The sequence below is a fragment of the Apostichopus japonicus genome, chromosome 16 (genome assembly GCF_037975245.1).
Source record: "Apostichopus japonicus isolate 1M-3 chromosome 16, ASM3797524v1, whole genome shotgun sequence".
NCBI classification, from domain to species: Eukaryota; Metazoa; Echinodermata; class Holothuroidea; order Aspidochirotida; family Stichopodidae; genus Apostichopus; species Apostichopus japonicus.
Window position 1 is genome coordinate 10,115,469 of NC_092576.1, and position 13,217 is coordinate 10,128,685.

The 13,217-nt window shown below is 38.5% G+C and overlaps 2 protein-coding genes across 2 annotated transcripts; both read right to left on the bottom strand.

Moving 5' to 3' along the window:
• Positions 1-4,762, bottom strand: LOC139982702 (uncharacterized). The gene is made up of 6 exons (XM_071995752.1): positions 4,589-4,762; positions 3,310-3,636; positions 2,382-2,645; positions 1,522-1,665; positions 755-928; positions 1-259 (listed from the first exon to the last, which is right to left on the bottom strand). The coding sequence occupies exons 1-6, from the start codon at positions 4,647-4,649 to the stop codon at positions 141-143; spliced, it is 1,089 nt and encodes a 362-aa protein (XP_071851853.1). The 5' UTR covers positions 4,650-4,762; the 3' UTR covers positions 1-140.
• Positions 4,763-5,205: 443 nt separating this feature from the next.
• Positions 5,206-8,368, bottom strand: LOC139982701 (beta-1,3-galactosyltransferase 5-like). The gene has a single exon (XM_071995751.1). The coding sequence runs from the start codon at positions 7,213-7,215 to the stop codon at positions 6,079-6,081; it is 1,137 nt and encodes a 378-aa protein (XP_071851852.1). The 5' UTR covers positions 7,216-8,368; the 3' UTR covers positions 5,206-6,078.
• Between the last annotated feature and the right edge of the window lie 4,849 nt (positions 8,369-13,217).

Consider the following 13,217-nt stretch of genomic DNA (forward strand, 5'->3'; position numbering starts at 1 on the left):
ATGGTTTCACTTCGTATTTTCGTTACGATCCCACGGGTGTTCACAAAAAAAAATAATAAAAAGAATAAAAACACAGTTTGAAGAACAGGAACATAGGTAAAGTCCATATCGCACAAGCAAATAAAACAGGTACTAGGGCTCTATAGAGTGCATCCATTCTTTATAAGATTCTTCGAAGGTCCATAAAATCGGTTACAATCCGGTTCGTGGTTGGGACATCTCTGCTTACACCCATCTCCCCATTTACCTTTAGGACAAGCTGTAAGAGTGGAAAGAAACAAGAAGGGTACATTTTGTTGAACGCTGTAGGAACGGGTGGAGACCAATTATGCTTCTTCAGCCCCCCCCCCCCACACGGCCCTACCGACTCACCGGACAGAACATTATGATATCACAATCATTTAAAATGGTCCTAGACCAACCTTCTAAAATAGATGTGAAGATGGATGAAAGGGGATTAGTAGACAAGGGATGGAGAAAAGAAAGAAAGAAACCAACAGGGGAAGAGGAGAGGTAGGAGATAAACAGTGGAGGGACAAAGAGAGGATTAAGGGAAGGGGATAGGGAATAAACTGGAGAAGGATAAAAAACAGAAAGGTGTGGAGAAAAAAGGGAGGAAGAGAGCTATGAGAAGAGGAGTGAAAGGGGGGGTACAAGGGGAGGATGGGGGGGGGACAGAAGTAAAGTTAGTCATCCATTTTTTTTTAATGTTTTTTTTCCCTTCATAAATGCTCTAGAACAGGGTGACACCTACCTCGATCACACGCGTTGCCATGCCATCCAGATGAACACTCGCACCCGTAGTTGTCGCCAAAGCACACCAAATGGCCTCTGCATGTTGGGTTACCCCCTGGTAGTTCCCTACAACTCACAGGTTGTATTTTGGCTCTGTGAGTAATAAGCAAATCATTTCCATCGTCGTCTGCAACTATTCGGGTACAAAACCAAAATAAATCAAACAGAAAAGAAACACTATAAAGATATGCTGTTTATGTTATATTTAATAGTAGTCATAGTGATAGCTTCAGGTATAATGTTATTTGGAAATGTGTGTGTTTATGGGAGGCGGGGGTGGAACTTCACAGTGAGAATAATATTTGGAGGCTCCAGAGCACTGGTAATTCTGACTGCTGGCGTCAAGGGGTGCCAGTGCGAGTGCGGGGCACAAAGCTGAAATCAGCATAATTTATATATATATATATATATATTATATATATATATATATTTCCCTTGTAACTGTGAGTACGGGTACTGTACGCAGCCAGGGATTTTGCAATTGCTTGAAAGATTCAATGCTATTAAAACTCCAAAATTGGTTGCTTTTCTTTGTTTGTTATGTTATGTTTTTTTATGTCAATACAAATATGTTTGCATGATTGTAAAACAAAGTTTGTTCAATGTTACAATTTTTTACATAGGGAGTTGACTCCATACATACATATATTGCGACTAAATAACGCATTTCCCATTTCAAAATCATGAGACAATTAGCGAACTGTTTTCTTTTTCTCTTTTACTTACAGCAATCGCATTGGTCACCGAGCAGGAACGTAGGGCAGATACAATAGTCCAAGTTATTGGCCAGGACACCGCCATTTCTACATACGTAAGTTCCTTTCATGCATGTTTTAGTATCTTCATTGAACCAATAAGTTCTTGGGCACGCTGTGATGGAGAACAATTCAAAAAGAAAAATATGTATAAGAAAACGGAAAACTGACTAGAGACACTTTAAACCAGGGTTGTCCAACCTTTTGCAGAGGAGGGCCACATGGAATGATTATGATGAAGGAGGGGGCCGCATGAACCCTACGCTCGATTTTTCGATATTTTGCCCGAAGCCCAAGGCAACAAAACGTGAGCACTGCGCGCAGAGCACACTGATTTACTTTCCTTCTCCCCCCCCCCCCCCCTCCGCTGAGAGAGTGTCCCACAAACTGACATGTAAGCAATTTTTTGAACCAGAAGGTTCGAATGATTGTTTATATAGCTTCAAATTGTTATCAATAAATCTGCTCACTAAAATTTCGCACCGTAGAGCATCTCTGGCGGGCCGGACGCAACCCTGCGGCGGGCCGGACTGTGGCCCGCGGGCCGTAGGTTGGACAACCCTGCTTTAAACCATCATCATCATGATCATCATCATGATCATAATGATCATCATCATGATGATCATCATCATGATCATCATAATGATCATCATCACCATCATCTACCACCACCATCACTATCATCATTACCACTAGTACCACCACCACCATCATCATTTAAAAGAATTGTATAATTACACATGTCACTCTGCCTTTATTTATAGACATTTTCTTAAGTTTTTCCAAGTACATACTATATACAATGAAAACCTCTCGTCTGGCATAACTTACTTGCAGCAATGATTAGAATCTGGACAAACGAGCCTATCTTAGCCCGTCCTTTTCTCCGTATGGTGTAGAGTCCAGCGTCGTCAGTAGTTTTAAGGTTCAGTCTCGGTCCAGTGTTAACATTTCTCTTCTTTCCCTTGGACCAAGTGATTGTTTTACACCCAGGTGACCAGCCAACACCAATGGATACCTTCTCCTCCAGTTCGTTAGAGGTCATTGACTTAGGGTATATGGTGACCGTCCGTACTCCTCGTGTGTCGAGTAAAGCTGGATTTCGAACAGAAAGGGAAGGTATTGATCGTTGTGATGGGAGTTTGCGCTGTCTTAGCTTCAATTTGTTATGAGCATGCATGTGGTAAGTTTAATAAGTATGATTCTTCGTAGATGTCACCTTACAGTGAGCAAACGAATTGTCGCGGAGATTTTGTGTGTACAAACACCCACTCAGCCCCTTCACACCTCTTCGACCCCCTCCTCCACGCACAAAAATAAACGTAATACAGTTATTATTGCAAAACTTTGAATTGTGACCTAATTTATAGCCTAAATTTGAGTGACAATGCACATCTTTGCGTCACTCACTTCTTTTGTGTGTCACCGTACACCCCTTCACATGGGAATATATATATATATATATATATATATATATATATATATATGTATATATATATATATATATATATATATATATATATATATATATATATATATATATATACATATACATATATTTATATATATATATATATATATATCTATATATTTATATCTATATATATATATGATAAAATGATATATGATAAAATTGGCTACGATAGAACCAGATTGTGGTTGTACAGTAAAGTCGCCAAAATTCATATGGAAGACATCTTCTAAATAATGACATTTATTTATTAGTGACGAAATACCCGGTAGAAAACGTTGAACTGACCTGTTTTCGGTTTCACAAATGTGTAGCCGCTGTAGACTACGTTGCCTCCTACTGTTATTGCGCCTGTGTATTGACCGTACCGTAAACCTCGAAAACGATTCAACTCGTCCACACGAAGGTAACAACCAAACGAAAACAAGTCACGATCAATGGTTCCAACTTGGACCCTATCACTAGGTAGTCCACCATCCTTTGTGATTGAAGCTTCTACGCCAGCTTCAACGTCGAATGCGTACTTGGAAAGACCGTATATATACAGTGGTGAAGAGTGACCAGTTTCCGGGTAGTGAGAAACGAGGAATAATGTCAGTGGCGGTTGTGCCCTGACTGAAAAAGATATCAAGTCCAAGAATTTTTTTTTTTTTTTTTTTGCGAGAAACCCATGAAAGTACCCCTAAGTGGCCATCGAACAAAAAAAATAATTCGTTTAAACAAATTAACTTCATTCGTAGTTTACGATTTATCAATTCGTATATCTTCGAATGGTATATATGATATCACGAATTCTAAATGTCTGTAGTGTCAATTGTTTTGCTTACGGAAGACTAAAAATTACATTTAACAATTGTTCTTATTTTCCTTGATAAGCCGCCTATTGTATATTTTGCGGTTTCTTATAACCTTTGTTATTAACCACCATTTATTTTATCAAATAAAGTTTTCAAAAAATTCATAGGTTAATAATAACAACAACGACGACGACGACCCGAGGCCAATTGGCTAAGGCGTCGGACTCGTGATCTAAGGATTGCTGGTTCGATTTCTGCCTAGTTCATTACTTTGTGTCCTTGGGCAAGGTGCTTTATCTCAATTGCCTCTCTCCGCGCCGCCAAGGGGTTAAATGGGTACCTGTGAGGTAACTTGTCATTGGGCGCAGTATATAACTGCTGCCGACTGGAGGGATTGTCTCTGGGACAGGTTATCATTGACCAGGGGTAATATAATGTCTGTAAAGCGCTTTGAAACCTATCGCTGGAATAAAGCGCTATATAAAAAAGAAGCCAAAAACAAATTACCATACGATAACGATAACAGCACAATAACGACAACGACAAACATACGATAACAATAACGAGTACAATAGCAATAGCAATGACGACAATAACGCCTGTTAGCCTCTATAACTTGTGTGTAATACTAAAAAAAAATAAACTAAATGGAGAGCTGAGCTGACTGCCACTTAATCTATCAGCTTTCAGTTAAAAGGAAAGTTCCAGCTTAACTCGTGATATATTCTTAAAAATAAATTCTCAATATAACATTGTAAAATGGGGCTTACCTTGCTTCAGGAAGATAATGATGGCCGCGCAAATGATAACATTCTGTCGAAGGGCACCCATATTGATGAACGTCTATCTCAAAACTAACCAATACACTTTTGGGTATATAAGATATCTTTCGAACTGACCAATCTGACTTTAGAATCAACCAGCATTGAATGGTATGCGAGTGTATAAGTGCTTATTTGTATTGTCACGCATCACCGAATCGGTTAAAGTCCAATATGGTGGGCCATTCCTTTTCAAATCGTGGGGAATCGACATATACCGGTTTAAATCGATATATACTAATTTTCTTCGACTTTTCTATCAGCTTCAATTGACTTCTACCGTTTTAAAATTGACATATTATCGATTTAGTACTGGTAGATGTCGATTTAAATCGACTTAGGTGACTTCACGTGATGTATCGACCTTCAAATCAAAGCTGAAAAACTTCCTTTTTAGACAGCATTACTGTAATATTTAAACTGTGTATTAAATTTCTTTCATGTGCAATACTCAAACAAACTCCAACGTGCATGCTTTTTATTTTTCATACTCATTTATATTGTATTTTATTCTGCATTTTTACTACATATTTTGTGTCATATTTTTATATTTCTTTATTTGCTATTACATAGCGTTTTAGAGCACTTTTGAGGATTTTACGATTTACAAAATAAAATTATTATTAAATTATTATTATCAATAATCAATGTATCGATGTGTGTCCATAATCATCGAAATCGAGATTATTTTCAAATGTTGCGATATTTTGCAAAATGCATCTGGCAACAAACAGAGTGGATGGATGACGTCATCAGCACGCATCAGCTGCAATTGTCTTTGTTTTTTCTATTTTATATAGTTTTTCAAAAGTTAAAAGATCATTATTTATGAAATTTCAAATAGAGAGAACTTTGACAGCTAAGCAAACTTTACAAATGTATCAGGCGTCAAAGTATAAATCAATATAAAAATGATAATAGCCCTAATAAAGCTTTTGAAGAGCATTCGTCCAGATGACGTCACAGACCCTCTACTGTGATTCAACTTCCTGAAGTAGTTGAAGGTTTCACCTGCAGTAGTCAAGATAGGTTACATTCAATCAATCATATCTCGAGTGAGGAGGGATAAGATATTGAGATACGGGTTTTCAACTAACAATGTGGAATATTTGTCTCTTCGATTTAAGTTTCAAATTGTTTGTCACCAGGAAACCCAGTTTTTCATTCGAAGAGTGAGAATCCTGCTTGGATGATCACTCTTTTTGATGAGTGAATTTCAATCTTACCTAAAAACGTTCGTTTCACTTAAAATAAACCATAAAAAATATGATATTTTCTATTTTCTGTTGGTGCGAACTTTGTTGGACTTTCATTTGCAAAGAGATAATGGAATTCACTGTTACAAAGATAGGTGATTCAGTGAACACTATCAAAAGAGTGAATTTTCCAGTCTCTTTGAAGTGAAGAAGAGTCTAAATATATTCTGCAGGATCCTCACCCTAGGGGTATAGGTGTGTAGCATTATATTGAGCAAGAAACGTTTTATATTCTTTCATATATTGGTCGAGGTTATCAGGTCTTTTCAGATGCATAGCGATCCCTGGATAAAAATAAGTGACCCCGTTGTCGAGTTTCTCTGGGAAATATATATGACTATGAAGAACTGATATTCCTAACCTCTCCGCTACTATACCAACGAATACGTCTTCTAGAGGTATATAAGGAACAGCCAATGACTCTTTAAAGAGCCACGTGGTCAAACATCCGGATATGACGTAACTGTGGCCATTTACATAAGGAGGATACGTGGCTCTTGAGAACTGCTCTTTGGGCACAAACCGTTTGCTTTCTGGATCACGCACTGGCGTGTCATTTAATTTCCTGTAACCGATAAGGACCTTTCTCGTAGGATCGACTGTTTCCAAGGACTCTATTAAATGATGGAAATTGATGAAAACGTCATCATGACATTTCATTACCCATGATGCCTCGGGACAGTATACACCGGCCCACTTTATTCCCATGATTGTTTTCAAAGTTAAATTGTAAGACGAATCCCCGAAGTCCTCCTGTAAAATATCGCGATGGGTTTGAATTTCTCGGTCAATTTTTGTGTTGATCGTTTCATTCGACGTCTTGCCAATTAAAAACACGTATTGAATCCGTCTCTCTCGATTTTTGATCGCCTGTTGCATCAGCTTTCTATAAACCGATCTTCGTTTGAAGTTAAGTGGGTTAGATGCCACCATTATCATTACGAAGACCGATTTCAACTCGCCGTTAGCATCCCGACGACAACGGTCATATTCGTTTTGTAACAGCTCGAAATCATGAGGATTCACAATCTCTGAGTTATGGAAAGACTTGATTGGTGGACATTCTACAAAACTGAGATTTTCGTGACGGAAACGCGGTCTATTCGAAGAGCTTCTCTTTGTGTGGTTTGTGTAGCTGTTGCTATTTTCAACATCACCACCTCTTGTGATAATTGGAGTTGACATGTTTGATGACGACAGTTCTGCAATTCCCTCCATGAGAACTCGCGCATTGCCCCACAAAGAAGACCAGCAGATTTCAATTAGGATCAAGCACACTGCCATCGCAATCAGAAGAGTGATCAATTTTCGTTCTTTCATCTTGATAAAAGCTTAGCTCTTTTACTAATTTTTAAACAATTTGTCTGATTTCGTTTTTATACCAAAGTCCGTTCGTTATCAATGAGATGATGTAGATTTGACACAGAGAATTATTGGCTCGGAAACCGGTGTTCCGCTGAGTCTAACAAGCCGGAGGCTCCGGCCACGTTATGGGGCGAAGATGCAGAATTCCTGGCAGTGACGGAAAGTTGTTAGTTTCGTACGAGGCGCCGTTTTGGTTGAAAGCCCCCAGCGCTGCCGGTTGGATCACTGAGCTAGTATAGCCATTTATGCCAATCAATGTCCACTCCTACGTTCGTTACCGATGCGGGTGATTGTGGGTAAACCTCTCCGCAAGTAATTCCGTTCCATGTCTTTATAAAACAAAAAGTTCAAAGATGATGATGTCAGATGTTGTAGTCTCTTCTCAGTTTATGTTTTTAATTCTTGATTTATCCGTCACGATGATAAAGGACTACATGAAATCTCTATGCAGATTGTATCAATTAAGACAATGGGTTATTGTTTCTCAAGGTTTGTATCTTGTCCGTCGTTTATCAATTCAATGATGCTACAATTCTCTTCTCTTTGATTTATGATCCAATGTTCATGAATGACAATGACGTGGTCACTACCGTATCTTATCGATACCCTTTCTAAGTTTTACGTTGGATCCATTGTTCATCATTCACAAGGATGACACGGTGACGTCATTAAACAACTCCAACAGATAATACCTTGTTTCAAACTTTACAAAATGTCTAACACTAGGTACGACGTCTCTTCTTTAAGTTACAAAATGATACAAACATAAAATGTGGTTGGTCTTTGCTTCCTTACAATTACAACTGGGTTTTTCTTCCTTGACCCTATGTTCCATTCCGATTTAAAAATAACTGGTCCAAACGTTATTTCATAGTTAGAAATGTTATCTGAATCTTTCGCGATGTATGTCCGGTCCAAACTTATATAAACGAATATCACTTGTTTTCCGTCTTCTCGGCTTACAAATACAACCTATCTAGACTTTTATCACTATTTATACTAAAATATCTATACAAAAAATTGTTCCAGATTAATACAATATGAATAATAATAATAATTGAGGTATTATTATAGCTCGGTCTACTCCGTAGCAATTGTTAATTTTTATTTACCGTATTGTACAGCTGTATATCGTCATACGATATAGCGATAGCGTATATACAGTACCGGTATTGATTGGTTAAGCTTTTATTGACCGATATATTGTTCTTCAATTACAGGTCTATTATTCCAAACCTATATTGTTGCAATCACATCTGGGAGGCGCACACACCTGTCGACGGGTGATTTCGTCTTGCCAAAGCATGATGTACGTGTATGGCAAGCCATGTGGGACAGACACCGCATAAAATATCCGCGTATTAATTCGAATATATACGCGTATTAATTGTACATGTGTAAAGTTTCGCTTTTTGAAGCGATCTCGCGAGCCCGCCAAAACATTTATCGTTGGTATATGTACACAGCAAGAGCGGAATTGTTTTATCGTGTATATTCTAATTAATTCGTGCATATATTGGATTTAATCTCCATATGTATTTTATTTAATACGTGTATATTTTCGAGTTAATACGTGAATATATTCGAGTTAATACGTGGATATATTCGAATTAATACGCGGATATATTTAAGCCATATGATTGGCTCATAATATATACGCGTATATATTCCAATTAATACGCGTATGAATTCCAATTAATACGCGGATATATTATGCAGTGTTTGTCCCATATGGCTGCCATTAACGTGTATCAGCATAACCCGCATTAGAATGAAATGTAGGCATATATGAGCGTTAATAAACCTGAAATGACCAAAACCGAGGCAGTTCAGTTGGCAAGTTCTTGCAGATATTTAGCCTGCTCTGCTCTGCTCTGTACCGTTTCTGTCGGCGTCGTTGCTCTTTATGTTGCTGGTGTTGTTATTGTTGTTATTATTGTTATTGTGTTCCCCCATGTTGTTAAAGGACAAAGTAGTACACACATGACTTATAAATAAGGCGACTTATAAAATAAGGCGGATTTGCAGGCAACTTTGTTAAAAAATTGTTGCAGGGATTTTATTTTCAGAGAGAACAGTTGGTTGTTATTGACGATGTGACAAACTCGACCAGTATCAAGCAGAGTTTGTAAACGGTCATAGTGATACCATCTCACTTCTGAAACAAGTCATGCAATACCCAACACACCCTTTGCTTGAACACTATACATTTACAACCGCTCTGGACTGCGTTTATGCCCGGCACCACGTACACTTAGGGCCCGCTACAGATACTCATTTGTGCCTAATTCTATCCATATATTTAATTCACCAAGTGAGAAGAGAAGTTTCTTATTTGTAGAACTTGCTGTTTATATGTTTGTATTACTGTATGTGTATCTCACTCTATTGATACTTATACTATTGCTTTTTTCCCCGTTTCGTTTCGTGTAAGCCGAATTTTTCGATTGTGGACAATAAATTCAATTCAATTCAATTCAATCTCACTGCACACTACATGTATAGGGAGATGAGATAATAATTGCGTGGGAAGGAGAGGCCCGCAACCTTTGATATAGATTCCTTTATAAGGCCAGAATGAGCAAAAGATCGAATCTAATATTTATAATAACTCTACCACTGGGTTTAATTATACGCTTTGGTGTTCAATCAGGCAACCAATACCAGGGTATAATTAACGGCGTAGACCTAACGTATCTCTGGAATGTTCACAACAACTTTACAATTATTCTGACGGCTACAAAGGACGGCTTTACAATAGGATATAAAAAGCACATTGTTTCTCGGAGTTTTCGATAGACTAGCTATTGAAGCGAAGGGGCCTTGCTAAAATAGTTGTTAATGGGATATCAACCGCACCGTCAGTGTAACGAAAATTTTGTTTTTCGTATGACACAGTGTGGTGTTTGCTATTGATGAAATTGGTAAACAGTTTCATTAGCTTACTTATGGTTTCAGTATGTATTATTGAGACCCCTCAGGTGGTTAACAGAAGGCCAACAGCTGGTACTACCAGTTGTGTAACAAGCATGTACAGGGCCCCGGTGCGGGCAATATAAGCCTGGGCCATGAAACTAGAGTTCACATTCATCGACGCCCAATCATAGATATTTATTATACCTTTATATTGCACCCCTTTAAGTCTGGATATGACACTCTCAGGCCATATATTGGCTACATTGTGGCCCGGCTCCCATCGGATGAGTGGTTAATTTTCTCGGTCCTTGTCCCCTCCCCATTGGGTAGGCATGTGTAGGTGCACAATTCGTGGCCCAACGGGATAGTTTTTTAGCTCAACGATTATGGACGGAGTGTACACGTGCATGGTGAAATTGTCAATGCTTTGACAGACGCGTATTGGACTAAATGCATACTTTCATCCGGAAGATTGGGTAGCATGAAATGATGGTTGAAATCAACGTTCTTTTAGAGGGGGGGGGGGGTGGATGAGGAAGAGTTGAGAAATGAAAAACAATCAATAACGGAGTTCAACCTTAATGTTCAAATCTGTATTGATTCTCATACGGCGCTCTCTAGCATCCACCATAAAACCCCAGTCTCTCCCCCCTGTTGAAACAATCACTCTTGGACCTTCTTAGACCACTTCCGTTGTTCCTGGAGGTCCATCTTCGTTGGATCATTTACGAGGAAACACGTCTCGTTCAGCAGTGCTTGCCGTTCGTGTTTTAAAGTGAAGATTTTGTCCTGGTAGAAAGACAATTTATAACAAGCAAAATCGCGGTCTCTCCCGTCTACCATTCTCCCATCTCGATCGGCACTCTCTATCTGGCATCCTGGCATTTCATCCTTGTCAAGTATCTACCAGGCTCCCTGGCAAGCTTGATGCAGTCCTCATTCTCTTCTGTCTTTAACACGATCATTCTGATGTTGTTTCGTTGGGAAAAAAAAGGTTCTTGCTAATTGATTTGGGTGGAATGTTCATCGTGAGATGCTTACACGGAAACTTGTGTTGCCTTAAGTTGCGTCACTTTCTTTCCAGACTGTCGCATTTCTTTTTCAGTCCATCAAGTTGAGAAAGTATAGGTTTTCCACTACTATCTTCTAGTCCTTTGGCGCTTGTGAAAGTCCTGTCGAATAATTTTCAGTTCGTTGGAAGATTCTCTCCAGAGAACCAGGTGAAACTTCCTCCTCGCTTTCATCGTCCTTTCTGGAAAAACATCTTAGGTTAGAGGCTAGGCCAGTTAACGTATAGGTTGAGCGTTGTTGCACGTCTTATTTTGTTTTCTGGTTTAGGCTACCAGCTGGTCGTCCTCTACCTCTTTTACTCATTTTCCAGTTAGAAGGGGACCAAATGGGTAAAAGGCGACGAGAAGCATATAAACTTTTGTCTTTGAAGAAGGACAAAAAGAAGAAGGTATATCTGGAGCCCGTATAGGCATACGTTCTTACTCGGCCAACATCTCAAGCTCTCCCAATAGTATTACGTATAGACGTATACAGCCTTCCATGCCCAGTTGGTACGTACATAGCTTTGCACGTAATACACTCTCACACTCAAACCACTTTTCATAAACCGTTCTTCGAAATCGCTGAAATAAATTTCACGGATCAACTTTACAATAAAAGGAAGCTTGAAAAGTATTTGGAACATCGAGAATTGAAACTTGGCGGAATCGATGTCAGAGCAGAATGTAGTACAGATAAGCTTAGGCTTCGCAAAACTGTCCGATTATAAACGTTAGAATAGCTTACATGCGATAATTTTATAATTCCAATTGTGAAAAAAAAGTAGGCAAAATAAAGTTTCCCTGAATTTTATACGAATTTCCCAATTCTTTTTGTTACCCATTTGAACCACGGCCATTTTTTTTATTTTGAGAATTGAGGGCGCTTCAAAAGTGACGTAGGCGAGCCACTTCGTAACTTCATAACAAGCTAGAGTTTATTTCTTCTTAAACACAGTACATTTCAATAACAATCCAGAAATTAACAAATAGGGAGTGAAAAGGAAAGAGAAAAGAATGACACACGTTCTTTCAATGATTTGTGCTGAATAGTTAGAGAGGGGAAATAGGGGGGGGGTGGGGGTGGCGGTTTAGGTGGCGTTTAAGGTGGGGGGAGGAAGACCTTAGAAAATATTAAAAATGGAACGTGGCACCAGAGACTGTTAAGAGAAAGAAATTTCCTTAAGAGACAAACGTTTGTAGAATTTTACTACAAAATTTACTTACATTTACAAGGACACTTTTACCCGATGATTGAAACAAATGCTACATTTTTAATATAACTGGGTCTCTTTCCTAAAATATGGTTTCAAGAACTCAATCCTATCGGCTGAAATGTACGGTCAAACAAACATGTAATGAAATTCGTCTCCTAAAGAATTCTGGTCACATAATTCACACAATCTGTCATGAAAATTAATTCTAAGTTACATAACGACACTTAAAAATGGATCATAAAAGAACACAAACATGGCAATATATTAACTATATTATCATACACTGGATGTTTACCAAATTCATACAATTTATTTCAAAAACATGAAATACATTTCTGAATCATTTTAATTGAAATATGTGCCTCGATCTTACTCGAATACGTGTTTACAGTTTTTAAGGAATAATAAAATTAAACACCTATCGGTTATAATATTACAGTCACTGATATTGGTTTCTCTGAATGTGATATTCAATAGTCAGCCTATAATGGAATGACGACCTTCCTTGCTGGCTTTATAGGGTGTGACGGCTCGCGCAAAAAGAAACGTCTAATGCCGGTAATTTGACGTAGTTTTGAATGAGGTGTAACAGAAGTGTTAGACACCACCATAGATCCCAGAAAATACACACACTGCTTGCTACCGTCGGTAATTATACACTAGTGCATAGTCAGTACATACAGCTGCGGTCAATACCCACAGCACAGTATACAAACGATACAGCGATGGACATCTCAGGTCCAGCTAAAGATAACAAGGTATCACGTTTCATTAC

Bases quoted from the DNA above. Each gene is read 5' to 3' on its own strand.
- LOC139982702 (XM_071995752.1), bottom strand. From the start codon at position 4,649: ATGGGTGCCCTTCGACAGAATGTTATCATTTGCGCGGCCATCATTATC. The intron at 2,646-3,309 runs GTCAGTTCAACG...TTCGAAATCCAG, and splicing joins ATTTGTGAAACCGAAAACAG to CTTTACTCGACACACGAGGA. The intron at 929-1,521 runs GTAAGTAAAAGA...GTACCCGAATAG, and splicing joins CGGTGACCAATGCGATTGCT to TTGCAGACGACGATGGAAAT.
- LOC139982701 (XM_071995751.1), bottom strand. From the start codon at position 7,215: ATGAAAGAACGAAAATTGATCACTCTTCTGATTGCGATGGCAGTGTGC.